At 35.9% G+C, this 23693-nt stretch overlaps 1 protein-coding gene across 11 annotated transcripts in view; it reads right to left on the minus strand.

The window, feature by feature from the left end:
- CHD9 (chromodomain helicase DNA binding protein 9) overlaps positions 1-23693 on the minus strand; it is a 224888-nt gene that overhangs the window by 21607 nt on the left and 179588 nt on the right. For all 11 annotated transcript variants that reach the window (XM_027513586.1, XM_027513587.1, XM_027513589.1 and 8 more), the window contains 10 exons: positions 18567-18763; positions 17918-18117; positions 14598-14757; positions 14071-14160; positions 7015-7118; positions 6406-6523; positions 5705-5762; positions 3314-3356; positions 2737-2956; positions 363-565 (listed from right to left, as the gene is read on the minus strand). In XM_027513586.1, coding sequence (XP_027369387.1) covers positions 363-565; positions 2737-2956; positions 3314-3356; positions 5705-5762; positions 6406-6523; positions 7015-7118; positions 14071-14160; positions 14598-14757; positions 17918-18117; positions 18567-18763 — 1393 coding nt within the window. The remainder of the gene's footprint in view (positions 1-362; positions 566-2736; positions 2957-3313; positions 3357-5704; positions 5763-6405; positions 6524-7014; positions 7119-14070; positions 14161-14597; positions 14758-17917; positions 18118-18566; positions 18764-23693) is intronic.

Consider the following 23693-nt stretch of genomic DNA (forward strand, 5'->3'; position numbering starts at 1 on the left):
ATTTCTTGCAAAATCATTTGTGCTAAATAAGCCCTCCAGCACAGTTCCTATTAGACAGACTAAAAATATAGGTTAGTTCTATTTACCAAAAGCTATCCTTTATTTTCCCACCCTCGACAATCATAAATCTAGTTCTAAATAAAAACACTATTTTCTCAAAATTAAATGTGTACCTGTATTCTCTTTAGCTCTCATTTCAATAGTAGAATTAAGAAATAAAGGACTGTTAAGCAGAGTTTACTTACAATTCAGAAAAACTGGTGAAATGTTGAATTACATGAAACTGTATTAAAAAGCTGGGAATTTCTGGATTTTAATTGTTTCTTTGATTGAAACAAAGGAAAAAAAAATTTTATACATACCTTCTTTGGAAGGAAGACGACAAACCCTCCGACACATTGACATGAATGCGTACAGATATTTCTCTAAGCTATCGTCAGTTTTCTTATGTAGCCGAGCCATAGCCCTAAATTTTGTCCAATCAAACTGGCCTCTGTCAGGATCAAATACCACTCCAAATGTAGATACAACTCTGTAAAAATCAGCTTCTTCTCTTCTTGTCCATCTATTTTGAATTAAAGAAAAAGTCACATTGTTCATGGAAATAATATTAATGCTGAATATAAATAACTATTGTAAAATTCAAAAACACTTCAAGTACCTAACACTTTAAAAGATTAAATCCAGGGTTACTGCCTTATAAACACATTTAAAAATGCTAGTTGACTCATTTCTACCCATGTTTCTTTTCCTTCAAACAATAATGGTTTTTTTGCATACTTAACTGTGTGAAAAAATATGCATGGGATACAAGAATGTGTAAGACATGATGACCCTCCCTTTGGATAAAACATTTCAAACATATTTATAGTATAAGGTAGTATTTTATAGTTGTATGTATTATAGAAACCACAAGTTTAGGACAGCACAGAAGATGGAAGGATTTGTTCAAACTTGACTAATCAAGAAAGACATCACAGAATTAAATGGCATTTGTTTACAGGTTAGATAAGACATGGAAAGGAAAAGATAAATGTTATTACAGGATCTTTTATCATTTTGAAAATGACTAGCTTTTTTTAGCTAAGTGCTATACGAGTGCAGAAAACAAAGAATACTGTGAGCTAGTCTAGTGCAGGAAAAAACCAACAGAGGATAAAGAACCCGTGTTGAACACTGAAGGAATAGTAGGGCCATGTATAGACTAAAGAGTTAATAAGAATATTCTCGGTGACAAGAACAACTTAAGCAGGATATTGAATCAAGACTAAGTGGGGCATTCAGGCTGAGGAAATAGTAGTGAATAAAATTATAAATGCATGCTAAGGCCTAAACTGAAGAGACTCTTGAATTAAGGCTTAAGAAGTTAGACTTTATCCTTGTACGAAATACAGGGTACTGAATATTATGATAAAACTAAAACTTTAGGAAGATTATCTAAATCTTCCTAAAGATATAGACTGAGGCAAAATGTATGTGGCAGATTGAAGATGGCCACAAATTCTTTGCCACTCTTCCATTTGAGAGATGCAACTCATTTCCCTTAAATCATGGTTGGCCCTGTGATTTTTTTGACCAACAGTAGGGTGGCAGCTGTGACACTCTGTAACTGCCGAGGCTGGGCCATAAAAAACCTGCAACTTCAGCCTTTGGCATTTGGAACGCTCCCTCTTGGAAACTGCCTGCAATGAAGGAGACCCAGGTTTGATCCCTGGGTTGGGAAGATGCCCTGGAGAAGGAAATGGCAACCCACTCCAGTATTCTTGCCTGGAGAATTCCACAGACAGAGGAGCCTGGTGGGCTACAGTTCATGGGATCACAGAGTCAGATGTGACTGTGCAACTAACTCAATTTTCAAACCCTTCCCACACTCTGGCCAACACCATGGGAAGCAGAAGAACCACCTGGTCAACCCACAGAATCGTGAGAAATAAAAAACCGATGTTGCTTTACATCACTGTGTAATGGGATGGGAGGTTATGCAAGGACAGGTAACTGAAACAGTGTATTTACATAGGTAGCGGCATTTGAATATTACATCTAGGATAGCTAAAATCTTAAATGTTGGAGTAAATTCTGGTTACAATGAATGTGCCTCGAGTGAAACAAAGGAACAGTGATTTATCATTCAGAAAAAATCCAAAGATCAGGTTTAACAAGGAGGCCAGGTTATTGCTAAACTTTCTTTACTCTTTTCCAGGGATTCTATCCTTTTTAAGAAGTTAAAGTTTTGGGGATGAGAGAAGTGTGCCTGTCTTCCTAATAAGATCTCTTGCAAGAAGTTCTACTACCATTTATTTCCCTTTGACATCAGTAGCTTTAAGGGTTCATCCTCTGTAAAAAGCAGAGACGAACTTCTCTTTCATGAATTCTGTACTTCATTAATGCCATCATGTGAAATAAGACACAATGGAATTTATTTCATATAATTTAAAAATACATTTCATTTATAATTTAATTGTTGAGTTTTCACCTTCATTTTCCTTACACCTCACTGTTCATAAACATGAATTACACATAAAATAAGACCTAGTAACTATAAAATGCAATCTGTATTAGTCTAACCATCTTTGTGTGTGCATATACTTATGTACACATGTATGTGTGCATAAAGCATTTTGCTGTGACCAACTTCTCTACCTAGATATGTTTTTAGCAAAGTGAGATAATCACAGCCTAACAGACTTCAGAATGAATAGTATATTTAGATACTATATATTAAAAACTTAGTCTTACCTCTGCTGTCTTTCTATCTTGGCTGCCATTTTAGGGTTAAGAGTGGCTTCTTCATAAAGAGGCTGCATAACACTGGCAGGCACAGGGAAAGTAGGTTGTATCTGCTGGATTTGTCTGTTTTTATTAGTACGCTGATATGCAGTAATGAGACGCCTCAAACGGGTAGTTAAAGCTGACTGAGTAGGCCAATAAACTTTATCACCCTCCATCAGCTGACCATCTACATTTAAACAAACTCATGTCAATTAAAAAAAAAAACACACAACTAAAAAACAAACACACAAAAAAACTAAATACTGTCATGAAGCTCACAAAAGCAGCAAAATTTCCCTACTTAATTTTTTCTTTTAATCCAATTAAGTGAAACGCAAAAACAAATCTTTTAAAAAAGCTTTAATTAGAGCTCTAAGAACTAAAAATATTGTTAAACTTTCAATCAACTATGTTTTATAATGATTGCAACTGTAAATAAATTTCATGTACATTTGAAACATATAACAGTGTACTAGTTTACTTATCTCATGGTATCATGGCAATGTTAATTTACAATACTACTAAAGAAAGAAACGTTATTTACCTCCATCTGCTATAACAAGATCTCCTGGTGAGGAAACATCATCCTTTCAAAAGAAAACAGAAATCTGTCACAGGGAAACTGGGTCAAGATACAATAAGAGAATCGATTTTCTTTTTAATATTTTGTTTGCAATAGAATTTTAAAAATTTATTTAAACTAAAAAAACCCAAACCAAAAACAGTTCACCCATTTCCACCTCATCTCTAACTCCTAGCCTCTGGCAAGCACAATCTGTTCTCTTTATCTACTTTAGTTTAAAAATATGTTCTTTTTTAGATTCCACATATTAAAGAGATCACACAGTATTTGTCTTTCTCTGACTTATTTCACTTAGCATAACGTTCTCAAGGTCCATCCATGTTGTTGCAAATGAGAAGACGTCAGTCTTTTTAAAGACTGAATAATATTCCATTGTATACAAACATACATAAACATATATATGAAAATGTGTGTTATGTATATATCTCTCACAATCTCTTTACCCATTTTTCCATCAAGAGACACTTAGGTTGTTACCACATCTTGGTTATTATAAATAATACTTGAAACAACATGTGATAGGGGTGCATATATCTTTTCAAATTTGTGTTTTTCTTTAAAGGCTAAGTACCTGTAGTTTGGCTGCTGGATCACATGACGATTTTTAATTTTTAAGGAACCTCCATACTGTTTTCCATAGTGGCCACACCAATTTACATTCCCGCCAACCATGTATAAGGTTTCACTTTTCTCTGCATCCTATCCAATACTTGTTATTTCTAATCTTTTCGATAACAGTCCTCTGTTTACTAAGGCCATACCCTTAGCCCTCGTGGGGACAGGATCCTTCCCTGGGTGCTGTATCTCAGCCTTAGGAGCAGTGGCTATTCTTACATTCTTTAGAGTTCCCGACACTGCTTTCTAGTCTCTCTCTCATTATTTCAATTCCTCTATCACAATCAGTAAGTCTTTACATCACGCTTTCCCTATTGAAATCACTATGTGGTTTCTCTCTTTTTGGCTCAAACTGATTCATCATGCTACATTATGGATAATTTCTTCTATATTGTAAATAATTTCTTCTCTCATGAACTGTGTCTAATTTGCTTCTCCAGCACAAGGTTTAACTTATTTGTTAAGTTTTAAATTTCAAGGTCAATATTTTCCACTTCTAAGGTTATATATAATTCTCCTTCACATGTCCCTTTTAAAATCATATGCTTTCTTTTGTTCTGTTCTTAGTTTTCTTTAATGTCTTTAATCAGTAAAAAATTTATTTATTTTCTATTTCAGGAGATCTATTATTAGAAATTCTTAGAGATCTAATCTTGTTCTTTGTTGTATTTGCTAACAATAACTCATGGTAAATTGTTCCTCATAGATTAAGTTTTGGATTTTGACCTTATTTCATGGAAGGCTTTTATCTTCAGGACGCAAATATAATCTCAACTGAAGTTGTTTCTTCTATTATTTCTTTATCTTTGTTTGTTTTCTTTCACCAGGTACCTCAAGTGTATTACCAGCTTGGGATCTCTTTTTATATTACATTTTTTGCCTTGAGAATTCCTGGACCATGCAGATTAAATTAAAAAAAAAAAAAATCAAACCATAAACTCAAGAAAAGGTAGGCCTATGGTTATGAATTCTCAGGGGAGATAATTTTCTCCTTACCTGAAGCCCATGCTGAGATAAATTTCTACGTTTTTATGCACAATTTGGCAGAAAGTACTATTTAAGGGTTCTGATTTTACTGGATATCATTCTCACTGGTACACACTGGCCTAAACCTCATGTAGGCACCACACCAATGTCCCATTCCCTTGGCAACCAAGGCCAGCAAATCCTACCTGACAGCCATAGCATTGTTTAGTCTTTACTATGTTCTTAGAAATACTGGAGAAATTCCTCTCCTCTTTTAATATCATTTCTCCAATCCAACAGATTATTTTCTGTACTTTCAACAACTCTTTTTCTTCTTTTTGACTTTCCATAAATAGAACACTTAGAACTGTGCTTTAGCAGCTCAAAATTCCTCTAGGCTCTACCCTCTATTTCAAACTGTTTTACGGAGGCACAGTTTCTACCTGTTGCTGTGTACCTTAGTATCTAGTTTTCACTCTGCTTTGGGATTTTGCCCCTGAACACTGTGTTTCTTTGGTTCCTAGCATTGTAGCATGTTGGCAAGTTCCATTTCATCCATATGTCCAAACCACTCTCCAGCTTGTCTAGAAGGGGAGATCAAGCAAATTCTAAATGCTTATTTGTGATGTCTGGCAACCTAAGCTGGTCACTAACTTCTGAGAAATGATGCATAATAAAAACATATGAAGGAAAAACACACATAAAAAAAGCAAGCAAAAGAAAACATGGATAACTAGAATTGATGACTTAAAAACATGATCCAAAGCATACCTCTATATCATCTTTAAAGATAGCTGGGGCAGGTTTGTATTCTGGATCTTCCACATCCCTGTTAAATACGAACAAATGCCATCATTATTGTTCCCGAACTTCAAATTTCCCTTGGCTGGACAAACAAATGGGGTACTGTTGGAAAGACTTTTTAATGTTTTAAAGGTCAGACTGAAGTCTCTGTTCTTTAGCCAGAGGAGCTCAAGTCTATTAGCATGAAGGCAATTACATGGCAAGTCAGAAGAAAGCTAGTTCTAATTTACCCCCAAGTTCACTTATAAATGTGATATTAATCTTAACACAGTCTCTTACTTTTCGCTTTCGGTGAGAAAAGAAACAGGTATAATGAACACCATGTTTCTCTTCAACTGTGTATGCTTAGCCTTTTTCTTCCCTCTTACACCTTCAGAATTTTATGGTCTTAATTGCTGTGACTACTAAGAATGGACAAGTGAAGAACTCATCAAATGAATGGGTGTGGGGAAGGTCTTTCTGAAGTCTTAAAAGTATAAATGAAGTCTCTTTCTTCATTCACACTCTGTTTGACAAGTGCTGATTTATTAGACTATCATTAGCTCGTTTGGATTGTAAACTCCAAAATCTCTTACTACTACTTTATTTAAAGAGAAACATCACTGACATAGAACATGCTGATGTTGACAGAGATATACGGAGAACTCATGCTTCTGAAATGCACGTACCCATCCATATAATCATTTGCCCTCTGTTCCGCAGCAACTGCTTTCTCATCAGGTTTTCCCACTCTTTCCAAGAAGCACAATGCCGGGTCTGCTCGGATAGTGTTATATTTTTCATAACCTAGAGGGACCACCAATTTTGGAGGTAAAAAGGATAAAAAAAAGAAAAACATGTAAGTATTTCTCATATTTATGATGGGTGATGTTCCTGGACTAAAGGGACCATATATTAAAATGATACAGGTTAAACATTTTCTAGAAATTATCACAAACATTACATGGTCTGACAATAAGTATATTTAGGAATCTAGATTAAATTTATCAGTTACACTGAAAAAGAGGAAAAGCTGATCACATGCAACAAATCTCACGTAAAAACTCTTCCTGAGAGGGAATGTTACATGAGACATGTCCGGGAGAAGCAGTTTATATATGCCACTCACTCATAAGAAAATGTAGTGACTGATGGACAGTTTGAGAGTATATACTTTATACAGTGTATTCAATGGGTGTTACTGAAATAAGGCTGTAAGTGGAAATCAATAAATTAAGACATAGCTGATTTAACAGTATACAGAGATGAAGACTCTACCTATCTTACTTCTCACTTACCATGTTTAAAAACTCCAATAAGGAGTGACTTATCAGCATCAAAATCCCACCACTCAGCTGGAACTTCTGAGTGGTCTGGTTCTGGGACCCAAACATCAATGTCACTTAAAAAAAAGCATGATATGACTTTATGAGTTACTATAAACAAGTCTAAGAGGAGGCAAAAGTTTACACAGCTTCTAAAAAGCATTGTGGTTTTTAACAAAAAGCGGATATAACTTTATTTTATTATTTCCCACAATTATCACCAATTAAAATTATAAAATTGCACAATAACTACAAAGATATCATAAAATGAATTAATACTTTTAAGCACAACAGAAAAAGTAAGTTCCAATAGGTTTACTTTATCCTTAAGGAATAATATTCTTTTCACTGATTTCCTTCAGATACAGGCAAAAGGTTCTACCTGATTATGTCAGCAAACAATGTGACCAGAATCATCTGGTTCAAATATTTTATTTTGTATATGAAGAGACTGAGGCCCTAAAAAAGCAAATCAATTGCTCTACATTGTAAAACAAGTTATGTCTCTTTTAGACTGCTATTGCTAGGAATAGGAAATCAATCCTGAACATTCATTGGAAGGACTGATGCTGAAGCTCCAATATTTTGGCCCCCTGATGCGAAGAGCCCACTCATTAGAAAAGACCCTGATGTTGGGAAAGATTGAAGGTAGGAGGAGAAGGGGATGACAGAGGACGAGAGGGTTGGATGGCATCACCGACTCAAGGGACATGAGTTTGAGCAAGCTCTGGGAGATGGTGAAGGACAGGGAAGCCTGGCATGCTGCAGTCCATGGGGCTGCAAAGAGTTGGACATGACTGAGTGACTGAACAGCAACAGCAACAATTGCTACGAAGTCACACTGAAAAATGAAGCACTGCTTATAAGCAGAGGAAAATGCAAGTTTTTGATTAATAATTTGATGAAAACACTCAAAGTGCTGTTTTTATGCTGTTTATAATACCATGCCACAAAACGATAATATGATAAGTTACTAAAAACACAATGATAAATCCATGATGCTCTGGTAATTTGGTGGTTTACATTAATATAAAACAACTACAGCACTTATAATTTTATAAATATAACTTTCTTTTCCTTTATCACTTGAAATTATTATTTTCCCAGAAACATTCTGCAAGTAACACACTTCTAAAGTAATATATACCTCTAAAAAGGGAAAGATGCCACACATAAAAGGACTGAAATGTTCACTTCTTTACCAGAGATTCAAGCCACTGTCTCCTTCAGCCTAGCATAGAGTTAATAATGTCTGACAAGGATTAGCAAATATCACTAATTTTTATACAAATATATGTCATTCTTATATTGTATTCAACAGCCAAAGGGGCAGAGATTGAATAAGGCTTGCCTAGTAGCTCAGCTGGCAAGAATCCTCCTGCAATGCAGGAGACCCCAGTTTGGTTCCTGGGTTGGGAAGGTCTCCTGGAGAAGGGATAGGCTACCCACTCCAGTATTCTTGGGGTTCCCTGGTAGCTCAAAGGGTGAAGAATCCACCTCCAATGCAGGAGACCTGAGTTCGATCCATGGGCCAGGAAGATTCCCTGGAGGAGGGCATGGCAACCCACTCCAGTATTTTTGCCTGGAGAATCCCCACGAACAGAAGAGCATAGTAGGCTATTCTCCAGTGGGTTGCAAAGAGTCGGACACGACTGAGTGATTAAGCACAGCATAATACCCCAGGGAATCAAAATTCTACTTGAGAATTTCTCTATGAAATTAATGAATTATCAGTTTTCAAAGAATCACAGATATGATTTAAAGACACAACACATAAAAAAACCCCCCAAAAATTTAGTTACATTTCATCTCTTCATCTTAGCATCATAAATTTTATAAATTAACAAAGGACTATGGATGTAAGATATGAAGAGTTTCCTAAGTTGTGTGACAAAAGTTCATCTACAAGTTGGTTATCTTTGGGAACTCAAACTTTCATACAGATATAAAATAAGTGATCAACGTTTCTGGTCTGGTTCACAAGAACCCAATATTTAAGCACTAATATAGTTGAAATAAAAGACAATGACAATGAAAAAGAGTTATAAGTTTTATAAGTAAATAAAACATAAGGAAATCACTTTTTATTTTTCGTGTTTTGCCAGGAGACTGAAAGACATTTTTCAGCATTCTAAAATGCACATCTCATTATATCTTATTTTGCTTAAAAACAGAAGTGTCACAATCACAATATTTTTTAATTTAGTGCAGAAAGAGGAAGAGAGGTTTTCCTGTGATATGGCAAAAGCTGAAAAACAGATGAGGAAAAACACAGTTAAAGAAGATATTTAGTTTTGATTGCATTCCTGGTCAGGATTAATCAAAGCAGAAGCACAGAATGATAAAGGAAAAAGAGGAAAAGAACACTGGAGACAGGATACCCAAAGGGGAATTATCAAGTGGGTCAGATACTGTATTTCCCTATACAAACCAGCAGGTGGCACTCTAAGCTCAAAACTGTGACATCTTGAGGTGGAAGGTTTTTTTCCTTCTTTTAAAGAGTAAAGGAGGCTTCCCTGATAGCTCAGTTGGTAAAGAATCTGCCTGCGATGCAGGAGACCAGGGCTCTAGGGTGGGAAGTTCCTCTGGAGAAGGGAATGGCAATCCACTCCAGTATTCTCGCCTGGAGAATTCCATGGGCAGAGAAGCCTGGTGGGCTACAGTCCGTGGGGTCACAGAGTTGGACACGACGGAGTGACTAGTAAAGGGCACTCAGTATATACCTCATCGTTTAAATGTGCCATATGCATGTTAAGTGTTCATTAACTGCTGGGGAAAGGAATACAATAAGGTGCATATACTCCTGTTGTTAATTTCTGCAATCTCTTGCATAAAGCCTCTGACTTCCCCTGGCCAGATTATCCATTCAAAATAGATTTAAACAGTATTCACTACATGCTAACAATGGCAATAATAAGATAGACAGATCCCTTCCCTTTTGAAGAAGTATCTGCAAAACCTCTTCAACACCTGTGATGAGTGCTGTGACAAGGCACCCAGTTGAGAAGACAGGGAGGCTGATTTGAGGTCACCTGAGTAGTAAGAGAGGGAGAAGGGAGGAAAATGGGAAAGAGAATGTTGCCTCAAGAACACAAAGGCCTGGAGGCAATGAGGGAGTATGTTGTGAGAGAGATGAATACGTTAAAATCCAAATAAAACCCAAATGAGAAACCAGTGAAGGAGAGAATAATGAAAGAGGATAATTCAAAGATCACAGTTCCTAGGAAATCACAGAGGGGTTGAATTCAATCAGAGCAAAGAAAAAGAGGAGCCGATCAGTCAACAACAAATTATATTTACTGATTGTTACTATTTCCCAGGTTCTGGGGCTAGGAATATGATCATCAATAAGACAGAAAGCAGATGTCACCTTCAGTCAGCTTAAATTGTACTGACAGGAGAAATACAATTTAAAAATAAATACAATTTTTAATACTAGTAGGCATCATGAATGAGATAAAATAAGGTTAAGTCATAGTCAGTGACCGGTGGGCTGCTCTAGCTAGAGTGGGCAGGGAAGGCCTATCTGCAGAAGTGAAACCTAAGCTGAGACCTGCATGATGGGAGCAGGCACTTCTGTGGAAAATGAGGGGAAAGAGTATTGCACTGGGGAAACAGCACAGAATGAGCCTAACATGCTGGAGGAACATTGTGGATGAAGGACAGAGTGGAGGAGGAAGGCCCATACTTATGTAGGGCACTATAGGATAGGTCTTTATTCTAAGACAAATGAGAAGGTTCTAAGAAGAGGAGTGCCTTGGCCTGATTTTTGCTTTACAAAGACCACTCTGGCTTCTGTATCAAGGTCCAACTGTAGAGAGGCAAAAGATGCAAAAATGGGAATTCCCTGGCAGTTCAGAAGTGGTTAGAACCCTGTGCTTCCACTGCAGGGGGCCTGGGTTCACTCCCTGGTCGGGGAACTAAGATCCTGCAAATCGTGGGGCTGTGCCAAAACAACAACAAAAAAATCCAACGACTCTTGAAAAAGAAGAGGCAAAGAGACGCAATAAGGAGGCCATTGTAAAAGTCTAAACATGAGATAATGGAGGCTTGCACTGGGGAGTCAGCAGAGGCAAGAGTGAAAAAGTGCTCAGACTTCGCATATAGTTTGTCAAACTAACAAGTCTTCCTGTAGGATTTGAGGAGAAGAGAATAATCAAGAATAATACCAGAGCAACTGGGTGGTAGATTTACTAGGATGCAGAAGGCCCGAATGTGGGAAGGTGGGGAGGGAAGAAAAGGAGATAGAAGATTTGGAAGATGCAGGGGAAGACTGAGATGTTAATCAGATATTTCAAGTGGAGATGTTTGAGGCAGCTGCTTTAGACTGTGGAGCTGAGGGGAAAGGTCTGGGATGAATATGTAAATATGACAGTCATCTATGTATAGATTATATTTGATATGATGAGGCTGCATAGGTTCACCTAAGGAGAAAGAACAGACAAGAAAGCAAGCTGAGGACACAGCTCTTGACCAATCCAACATCTAGAGCTCTATCAGAGGGACTGCTGTTGTTTAGTCTCTCAGCCATATCCTACTCTTGGCGACCCTGTGAACTGTAGCCTGCCAGGCTCCTCTGTCCATGGGATTTTCCAGGCAAGAATACTCCACGGGATCGTCCTGACCCAGGGATTGCACCGGCATCTCCTGCAATAGCCGATGGATGCTTAAAAGCTGAACCACCTGGGAAGCCTCTTTTAGAAGAATAAGAGCTAGCAAAGGAAAATAAGAAAACCAACGAGGAAAAAAGCACAACCAGGTGGGTGTAGTAGCATGGATGTCTCCTGAAGACATCATTTCAAGAAGGGATAAAGAAAGTTCAGAGACATCTAAACTTCACACTCTAGGTTATTAGTGGCCTTACTAAAAATCAGAGTGGAGATATAGGATTAACTGGAATAGGCAGAAGAGAAAATGCAAAGTAAAGAGGTATAAGATTATCAACCCACACAGCTCTCTATTTTTGTGAAGGACAGCAGAGAAATGGATTAGAAGGATGTAGGTATATTATAGTAGGTTTTTTGTTCTTTTTAAAGTGAATGATATTAAGGAATGCTTATATGCCAAGAGAATGATTCAGTAAAGAGTGGGGGAAATGATGATTCAGGAAACAAAGGTGTAAAATCTTTAAAAGGTAAGAGATGAGTTCCAAGCATAAGGGCTGCTCTTAAGAGGATGAGGAGGAAGATTTCTAGGGCATCCCGAGAGAAGGAATAAATAGGGGGACACATATGACAAGTAGAACTGAAGGTGGCTCTTGTCTGTTTCTATTTTCTTCATGAAATATATACCGAAGTCATTACTGGAGGGGATGCTAGTAGGATAGGAAGATGGTTTGAGGAGAGAGGTATGGAATGGTCCTCTTGAAGAACTGGTAAATGAACTTTCTGGTCATGTTGGTTAAAAAGCTTATTTGTGTTTAATCACATTTGAGATTAATGATCATAAATTTGAAGTGAGTCATTTGGCAGAGTTTGTGTGATTTTCTCCAGCAATGTTCAACTGCTCAGATATAGGCAAAAAGGTAAATGGATTTTTAGGTTTAACATGAATTGGGGTTGTGTCACGTATGTAGAACAGAGGGAAAAGCAGGCAAAGAATTTTAGTGAGTACAGTGCTGGACTACAGAATGCTTATTTATAATGAGGAAAGTGGGGGATGAAAGTGATGATGAATAGTAAGTGGTTAACATGGGGACACCAACACCATGATGAAGCTAGAGAATTACAGTTTTAGGGCTTAGATATGGTAGTAGGAGCCCTAAAACTTAAGTTTCCTCCCTCTTACTACAATGAGAGACTTGTGCATCCTCATGTGATCCATCCAATACTTGGTCTCTCAGTTCCTTGACCTTTACATTCATCTTTTTTTTCTCTCTACCACAGCCACACATGCACACGGTCATATACTTAATCTTACCATCACCAATAGCAGCATTATCTCTTCAATCTGAATTCCAACTGTCAGTTCCTTCCAACTCAATTAACTTGGGTACTTTTCACTATAATTCTCCAGCTTCATCATGGTGTCCCCCATCTTACCACTCAGTATCCATCATCACTCTCTTCCCCAGTTTCATCCCCCACTTTCCTCATTATAAATAAGCATTCTCTCCAGTACTTTGGCCACCTCATGCAAAGAGTTGACTCACTGGAAAAGACTCTGATGCTGGGAGGGATTGGGGGCAGGAGGAGAAGGGGACGACAGAGGATGAGATGGCTGGATGGCATCACCGACTCGATGGACGTGAGTCTGGGTGAACTCCGGGAGTTGGTGATGGACAGGGAGGCCTGGTGTGCTGGGATTCATGGGGTAGCAAAGAGTTGGACACAACCGAGTGACTGAACTGAACTGAGTCCACCACTGTACTCACTAAAATTCTTTGCCGGCTTTTCCCTCTGTTCTACACACATGACACAACCCCAATTCATGTTAAACCTAAAAATCCACTTACCTTTTTGCCTATAACTAAGCAGTTGAACATTGCTGGAGAAAATCGCATGAGCCCTGTCAAATGACTCACTTCAAACTTATGATCATTAATCTCAAATGGGATTAAACATAAATAAGCTGTTTAACCACCACAACCAGAAAGGAGGGCTTCCCTGGTGTCTCAGCCAGTAAAGAATCCACTTGCAATGTGGGAGACCTGGGTTTGATCCTGGGGTTGGGAAGATCCCCTGGAGAAGGGAAAGGTTACGCACTCCAGTATTCTGGCCTGGAGACTTCTAAGGACTGTATAGTTCATGGGGTTGCAGAGAGTTGGACACAACTGAGCGACTTTCACTTCAGATGGTAGTAGCAAGCTGCTACTACTGCTATTTTCACTCTTCTTATAATTTTCAGTGACAGAGCCAACAATGAGATTACTGATGAAAGGCAACAAATTGACAAGGATTACTCTAAATTTGGTAGATTTTCCTTTCCGTGAATTTCACTGAATAAAGAGCCACTTAATATACAATTTCCTAGTCATTTAACTTTTGCCTCATCATGTTGCTAAAAACTAAATATAAACATGTTATTTACCTTGCATCAACTCCATCAAAAACTTTCTGACACTCATTTCCAATGACTTCTTGCTTTAGATAATACAGCATCCTTACACGAAGCAAAACTCTAAAAATGAGGGGAAAAAATCAAAAGACGTTAATCATCATTAAAGAAATTTCATTCATGGGGTTAAAATTAAAAAAGAATTTGTATACAGAATTTTTATAATGAAATAATAATAATTACTTCTGATTAAATTAACCCCATTATTACCATATATATATATATATAATAGGTTTCTCCAAAATCTTCACAATCATCATTATTTTAGAGCCAAGTAAGATACAACGAGATCACTTGGAGGTCAGTTTTATTTCTCTCTCTGTTGATGAAAAGTGACACAAGAGGTACCATGATTTGCTGAAGGACACCCTGTAAGATTAGGATTAGGACTGGTCCTAGACCACACTGTCTCTGTATTCCAAATCAGCATGCTTTAAGATTGTTAAAATTCAGAAAAGTAAACTCTTAATGAGTTGTGTTAAAAATACCCTACTACCTACTTATTACAGTGGTGTTTTATATGTTTTTTGTAGCCTTCATCTTGAAGTAGTTGCTCAGGATTGTATTTTCGAAGCCATTCTGCTTTTTGTATATCAAATGAGCTTGTTTGAGTCTTTACTTTCTTCCCTTTTCTACCTCTCGGTACCGGGGCTGACAGGCCTGTTGAAATGAGGACAGATGAAATCAGGGATAATTTGTATAAAGATATTCAGTTTGAAACATTTTTACAATGCAAGTAACTTCTGGAGGCTTTCAGAGGTCTGTGGAGGCTATACAGAGATCTTTGAAACGTTAATGGTATCAATATTAACTCAATTACAAGGTAAGTCAATACAATGACTCCACACATATTAACACAATTTCTGCCAAACACCCAATATCTCTAATTAATCATTCTGATTACCTCTATGTTCCAAAACATTTTTTTTCTAAATGTAAAAACCAAAAGATCAAACCTTTCCCTGTGCTTTACTTTTTGCTGCCTTAGTTACAAAAGTGTAAGTTGTGGCTAAAAGATCTGTTTTCCAAAAGTGTGTTTACTCTTCTTTCAAAATCATGGTATACTTGAAGTATCTTTTCAAATATTAATATTTAAAAACTTTTCTTTTTACAGCCTGTTTCCTACAATTACATTTTAACAATTTGTTTTTAGTCTCTCATTCATGTTGGAGACTTTCCTCAGATGTCTGATACTCTTGGTTACTTGCTCACATTTAAGAATGAAAGGAAAACTGATGGGCCGTCTGAATTAATGAAGATTACTGTGGACTCTTTGAAGGGTAATCTGGCTGGCTTTGTCCTGTCATTATCTTTAGGTTTTGCTCTGGTCAGATTAACCAAGGAAAATTTCTTAGTTTTCTTCCTTGAGTATGACACTGTCCATTATACATATTAATTTAACAGCTATTTGGTAAGTCCATGTTGCAAATCCCAATGAAATGCACACCTTATGTTATTTTCTCTAGAGAATAAACAGTCAGTCTTCATATCGTGGCTACATGGAGCTGAAGAGGGTATTTATGGGTCTGATCTCCCTTTTAGACAACATTTAATCAAAGCCCCTGTCTTTTATACCCACTTTCAGAGGTCATGGATGTCACAAACTCCTGAAACTTTTGGCTAATCTCTTAAGCAAAATCAGCTGGTTGTTGCCTTTTCCTAATGTTGACCTAAGATTTAGTTCTCTCTGGTTGGTTAAGTTAGTTACCACTTATCTAACACTCCAAGATGCCAAAATTTGTTTCCCACCCTGTCTACTTTTAAAGGTTTATTCTTATTTATTTTTAAATTATGGAATTAGGCATACACAAAAATAGATGGAATAATACGATAGAGCATTGGGTCCTATCTTCCAACTTCATTATCAATTCACGGCCAATTTTATTTCATCTATATTATGTTTGCTCCTGAACCTCCAATACTATTTTGAAATTAACTGAAGACAATAATCACCTCTAATAAATGTCTGCGTATCTTTTAACATATGTAAAAGACTTCCTTAAAAAAAATAATTACAATACCCTACAACATGTCAGCCCCAAGAAATGCAGTAATACTTACTTAATATTTAGTATTCAAATTTATAATTATCTAATAAAAATAACAGAAAAATTTCCCCTGGGCTGCTGCTTTCAATCAGGATCCAAATAAGGCTCATACATTATAACTGGCTGAGGACATTTAAATCTCTTTCAGATTATAGCAGGCTTTTCAATCTTGGCACTACTGTTATTTTGAGCTGCACAGTTTCTTACTGTGGGTGCTGCCTGTGCACTCATGGCCTCTACCCATTAGATGCCATTAACATCCTCAAAGTTGTAACAACCCCGAGTAAGAGCAAGACTAGGGCACAAAATCATGTCTGGTTGTGAACTACTGATTTATAGATACCCTCTCCATTTCCTTCCCTTCTACTATTTAAGAAACTAAAATTTTTACCTGTATACTTCATCAAGCTTAATGCCTTGAATTTTTTCCTCTTTATTGACATTTAAGTTGGGTTTTAAGGAAGAATGAAATTATATTTGTGTAATACACAATCTTCCATCTTTACCAGAAATCAGCTCTTCACATTAATAATTTCATTCCCTCCTATTGGGATAGAACCCCAATGACCACCCCAAATCTAAACCACGTGCTTTCTGTTCTCGATCTCAGTTTCTGGTTTATTTCCTTCACAGTATTCATCATAATCTAAAAGTATTTAGGTAATTTCATTTTATTGGGCTCCAAAATCACTGAGAATGGTAATTGCAGCCACAAAAATCAAAAGACACTTGCTCCTTGGAAGAAAAGCTATGGCAAACTGAGATGGCACATTAGAAAGCAGAGATATCACTTTGCTCACAAAGGTCCATATAGTCTTAACTCTGCCTGACCAGAATGTAAGGTTCATGAGCTCAGGGATCTTGTCTGTGTTGTTCCTTCTCATTTTCCCAGTACTTTGCAAAGAAGCACATGACAGGTGCTTTGACAGGTATTTGTTGATTAAAGCGAACAAAACTGTAACACAAATTTAAGGGCATAGTCATCTTTTTTATCTTTATAGAAAATTCAGTTATCTTATGCAAAAAAGAATGTTCTGTTAGCAAGGTTACAAAGATTACAAAGAAAAATTTCCAGCCCTTCGATAAGACTGTAAGTTGGCATAGCCACATTTGATGTCAAATTAAAATATTAAAAAAAATTTAAATGGATATCACTGTTTCCCAATTTTAATATACATACTAACTGCTGAGGACCTTGTTAAAATGTAGATTCTGATGCAGTAAGTCTGTGGTCTAAGATTCTGCATTTCTAAAAAGCTCCCGGGAAAGGCTCACAGACCACATTTTAGATGCTAAGGATGTATGTATGCTGTAATTCAGCAATTCCATTTCTTGATATTTACTTTCGTGAAAGATTCGTTCCTGTGCACAACGAGCAATGTACAGGGATCTTCAATGATACCTGTTTTTCAATTGTCTAAAACTGGAAGTGTCTTAAATGTCCATCATTAAAGGAGATGCTAAATGAATTAAGAAATACCCATACTATGGACTACTAAGCAGGAGTTTAAAAGATAAAATAGATCTACATGAATACAGATGGACAACCTCTAAGAAATACTATTGGGTCAACAACTTGTAAACCAATACATGTTTGATAACAATATATAAAACTCAGACTAGTCTTTTCCAACTTGGAACTTGTACTGAGAGGGAAGATTAAGAGTTCTTTACCATTATCTGAAATACTTCAGTATTTTATAGGGTACTATGTTAAGTGCTAATTATACAACCAGAGCTGAATTTAAAAAGGAAATAAAGTATGCTCCTACCTAGATGATTCTGTAGCTCTCGTGTCTGCCCATCTTCAGTTGGAGTAATGAGATCCCATATGAAGCCTTTAATTTTCTCATCTCCTCGGTAGTGAACAAGGCAATATGCTAAGAGGGCTCGGCAAATTATTTCTACATCGTGCTCGTTTAGCTGCCTTTTAAAACGGCCATGAGACAGAATCTCTCTCCATCGGCCCCATCTGTTTAAAAAAAGGTATATTTACATTAATATTGGATGAAATCCTAGAGAAAAACATAACTCATGGATAAAAGGCCTGAAAACTGCAAAAAACACATCTTGTCATTAACAGGATTTACCTAATAGTTTTTTTGTCTCCAATGAATAACATGCAGAATCATGGTAATTTCTAGTATTATTTTATTCAATAATGGATAACAAAATTATCCATTTTGTTACTGAATATGCAAATCTGAGAACAATAAGGAGTTTGACTTTAGCAATACATTTATAATTTTAAAATTTAAGGTACTCATCATTCTATTAAATATGTTAAATATATAAATGCATGATACTTTAAAAATAATTTTATTGATTCTAACAAGACAAAAAGTATACTAGAATATAGTATATTTTCCTATAATTTATATACCAGACTACTAACAGTAAACATTAAAAATAATATTTTACCCATAAACTAGCAGATTTTTCTCTACTCTAAAGCATTCAGTTCTTCCATAGCCATTCGAACGCTCACAGGGTCTCCGAAGTTTGGGCTTTTCATCTCCTTCACTTTCGGGTTCAGATAATTCAGCTAACTCGTCTTTTGTGGCACTGAAGGGTCTTGTTTGCTTCCTAATTCTTGGAGTGTCAATAACCAAGCTGTTCTGTAAAATTTAACAGCTATTACTTGAAGGTCCTTTTACTATTGTGCTTCTAACAATATTTTACATTTTTACCTTTCAAGCTGTACAAACGACAAAATAATTACATAAAGCCAGAAGAAAGAAAATACTAACGATTCCATTGACCTACCAAATCAACTTAAAATTTTTAGTATTTCTTTAAAATCCTTATTACCATTTGTCATAAATTCATATTACAATCATAGGATAAAAAGAATTTGGTATATTACTTTATTATTAATCTGAAAATTATTATATTGTGCTTCTACAACCATAAACTATATTTTAAACTGAATTTATGCATCGTAATCATTTTCTTTACCTAATTCATAATTTAATTTAGATTGTCTTCAATTTTTAAAATATACAATGCTAAAGTAAATCTTCATACTTTATCCTATAGATAAGTCCAAAGAAGTGAAATATCCAGAAATACAAATATCGGTCAAAGGGTATACTTTTTTTTAATGGATCTGGAATCATGTTTCAGTGTGTTCCAAAAGATTCATACTAATACGCGTGCTGCAGTCCATGGGGTCGCAAAGAGTCGGACATGACTGAGTGACTGAAGTGAACTGAATATACAACAAGCAAGGTAGTAAGTATATGAACCTCACTACGTTCAATGCACTTTAATTCATTCAAAACAACTTAAGTTGACAAACTTACCTTTATTGAGCAATTTCTCTAAATTAGGCACTATGTTATGGGCTGCAGGCGTAGCTGTGACTAAGACAGCTTTCTGCTCAGGAGAAACTGATAGTCTTGAGGATCAGACTAATGTGTAAACAAATGCTTTTCAGGATACAATACATTATGATACAAGATGGGTACAAAAAAGGCAGAATGATTTACAAAGCAGTGATTCTTGAAAGAGATTTTCAAGAATGAGAAGTAGTTTGCTAGGCATCCAAGAAAGAGATGGCATTATAAGTGACGAAAAGAGCAATGGACCTTGAAAAGGTATTCTCTGTTCAAGTCCTAGAGCAGAAAAGGGTAAAGGGTAGTGGGGGAAGCAGACCAGGCAGGTTCTGCTATCCCACAGTAAGTTATGTACACAGGGCATTGAATTTAATGGGTTATAGAATGTTAGCATGTCATTACTCATGACACTGCTGCTAAGTCGCTTCAGTGGTGTCCGACTTCTGTGAGACCCCATGGACGGCAGCCCACCAGGCTGCCCCATCCCTGGGATTCTCCAGGCATGAACACTGGATTGGATTGCCATTTCCTTCTCCAATGCAGGAAAGTGAAAAGTGAAAGTGAAGTTGCTCAGTCGTTTCCGACTCTTAGCGACCCCATGGACTGCAGCCCACCAGGTTCCTCCGTCCATGGGATTTTCCAGGCAAGAGTACTGGAGTGGGGTGCCATTGCCTTCTCTGACTCATGACACTAACCTTCTCTATTAAGTTCTTTGACTGCAAACTTACTAGTTTTCCTTTTGTAATTAATAAATATTTTGAAAGATATATAGAAGTTTAGCTTCTCCTTATATTTTAAACTAATTTTAGAATTCATCAATAGGGTGGATTAATTGAGATTTTTCACCTCTCTTATTCCTTCTACACTTATTAACTGGCATCTTCTATGTAAGAAAAAGCTGACAAGGACCTAGTGTATAACACAGAGAATTATACTCAATATTTTGTAATAACCTGTAAGGGAAAAGAACCAGAAAAAAAAATGTATTTATAATGGAAACACCTTGTTGTGCATGTGAAACTAAAACAACACTGTAAATCAACTATACTTCAATAAAAATTAATTAAAAACAAAACAAAGAGTTATTCCTTCCCCTGTCCCCCCCCCAAAAAAACCCTTAGTTTTATTTTCTCAAGTAAATTTACTTTCTCAAGTAAATTTCAAGTTTTTTTTGCCTATAATCTGTAAAGATTTTATTTCTACCTGTGGATCAATTTACATTAGCGCTTTTTTAAAAAACTGTTTTACAATGTTGTGTTAGTATCTGCTGTATAACATGAATCAGCTATAATACATCAGCTTTTATATAATAAAAATACTTTCATATATACTTCTGTTACAAATAGTCACCAGTCAGCACCTTTTGCCATTACATAATTTTTTGTCATATATTTAAATATGCCAATTACTTCCTTTGTGATTTCTAATTCAGAATGTTTTCCCATCAAATATTTGATAAAATAGAAATCAGATTTCCTATTTTTCATGTTTTGTTTCAAAAATACATTTACCACAAATTGGAGTTTACTTGGTATAGAGCATATTATTAAAATGCTTCACCAATGCTAACTGAATATTCTAATCATGATTATTACATACTTCCTTTTCCTCTAATGCTACTTATTTACATCCTATAAATTGATTTTCTCCTGTTCTTATTCTATTCTTTGCTCTCTATATATTTCTTTCAATATCTTAATTCCTTTATTATACATTAATATACTTTTACATTTTAAACATATATACCCATCTGTCTTCATGATACTTCTTGCTGGAAAATATAAAAAATTTTAAACAATGTATAAATCAGAAAACATAACTGTACAAGTGTTAAATGACTATGTTGTTGTTTAGTCACTACGTCATGTCCAACTCTTTGCAACGCTGTGAACTGTAGCCCACCAGACTCCTCAGTCCATGGGATCTCCCAGGCAAGAGTACTGGAGTGGGTTGCCATCTCCTCCAGAGGATCTTTCCAACCCATGGATTGATCTGTGCCTCCTGCACTGGAGGGCAAGTTCTTTACTATGGAGCCATCTATATGCTTATATACATTTATTCAAAAAATCCTTACTCTATAAGATTATCTATAAGGTACTATTGATTTGAGCCATATCTATCATCTCTGACCTAAGCTGTCACCACTCTCAACAACTCCCTATGTTCTGACACAAAGCCATTTCTATTTCTGGAACACACTAAGCTTATTTCAACCAGTGGCTCGCTACTATTCCCTCTACCTTGCAATTTTATTTCTCATGTCTTTACATTGCTGCCTTGTTCTCATCATTCAAGTCTCAGGACAGATGTCCCCTCAGAGTGATCTCCCTTGACCACTTTACCTAATGCTATCTCCATTCCTTCAGGTATTCTCTACCATCTTACGATTTCATTTTCTTTGGTCTCAGAAATTATCTTATATATTTGTTTACATACCCACCAGAATTTATAAGCCCTATTAAAGCAGAAGTTCATCTGTCTCATTCATTTTAGTCACAGCACAAGAATGGTACCTACTTCACAGTGTGCTCTAGCTGGAGCCAGGCCAAATACACAAGTGTCTGTGTATTACCGTTATATACTTTAAAAAAATTATAAACCAAGATCACACTGTAAGTACTGGTCTCTCTCTCTGACTCTCTGAAATTAACTATCTTATCTTAGGGGGCTTCCCAGGTGGCTCAGTGGTAAAGAATCTACCTGCAATGCAGGAGATGTGGGCCTGATCCCTGGGTGGGGAAGATCCCATGGAGGCTGAAATGGCCACCCACTCCAGTACTCTTGCCGGGGAAATCCCACGGACAGAGGGGCCTGGTGGAAAGAGTCGGACATGACTTAGTGACTAACACATCCTGTTTCAGAGCTCTAAGTGAGTATTTAGGGATTTACATGATGATTTTTACTTAGTGCATTAGATAATATAAAAGTACTGATTAGTTTCTAATTTTTTTCTAAAATGAACAATGCAGTGATGTACATCACTGTACCACATTATCATTAAACATGTGATTATTGCCGAGTCAGATTCCTAAGAGCTGATTTAATATTCTTGAATATTTATTATTTCAGAGGAATTTTTAGATTTTGTTTGGTTATATGAACAAATTGTTAACATTTTTGATTGGGATTGCATTTCTATGTTTAAACTCAAGTTTAAAATGTATAGTTTTTCTAATTGACAAATCTTACAATTAAGTTTGGTAATTCACTTTATTAAAATCATACATGACCAGTAGGTATACCCCTAAGTGTTCTAAATAGTTTTTCTACTATGAAGTAGATTTCCTCTTCCATAATTTTTCTACTTCTGGTAGTACTGATAATTAAGAAGGCTAAATGTCATATTTATCCTCTATCCTGTTAATTCACTAATTCATTAATTTTATAGTGGTTTGCAGATGCCATTGACTTTTTAGGCATATAAACATGCCAATATGCAAACAGTAATATTTTAATAAACATCTCTTTTCTAATTTACTTATTTATAATGTTTCACACAGAATTATACATATTTCCAAAACATATAAACAGTAATGATTATTTGGCAGTCACATTATTCTTCATCATAAAGTTTTACATTTTAAAAGGCTATCTATTAAAATGGATCCCATGTATCAATGCTTAATATAAATTTCTTTAAACCATTTAGCAGTTATTTTGACAGTAGGTAAGACTTACAAACATTGATTCCTATAAATTATTAGACAGATGTCTTTTGAAGTGAAGTTATATTATCAGTTCCATGAATTCTGTGTTAGCTTTTGGCCCTTTCTTAACTCCAAAGGGTTTTAAGTTTAAAAAGCCACTTTCTTTTTTCTTTAAATTTCATAATACTTATTAAGCATAATAGATTCATGTACATAAGCAGAACCGGATTTTAAATTTTTTTAGTTGTCAGAATTTGAAAATGCCACTTTCTTGATTTCTTTTTTCTCCTTTTATAGTTGACTAGATCATGATTAATGAGATCTAACACCAAAAAAGCAAAATGAAGGCTAAAGAGTGAAATAAAAGTAATCCATTATTTGAAGACAATTAGAAAACTTAAAAACACATTATAATTTTAAGACATAAATGACCTCCAAAATTTAACTCTCCCTGTATTACAACCTAACATGTCAGGTACCTGAAGAATTAAATTGAAGCAGTGCCTAGTAAAATATGTTATCATTTAACTGCCTTGTATCAATTTATTTATGCAGATAAATTT

This window comes from Bos indicus x Bos taurus, chromosome 18, assembly GCF_003369695.1.
Source record: "Bos indicus x Bos taurus breed Angus x Brahman F1 hybrid chromosome 18, Bos_hybrid_MaternalHap_v2.0, whole genome shotgun sequence".
NCBI lineage: Eukaryota > Metazoa > Chordata > Mammalia > Artiodactyla > Bovidae > Bos > Bos indicus x Bos taurus.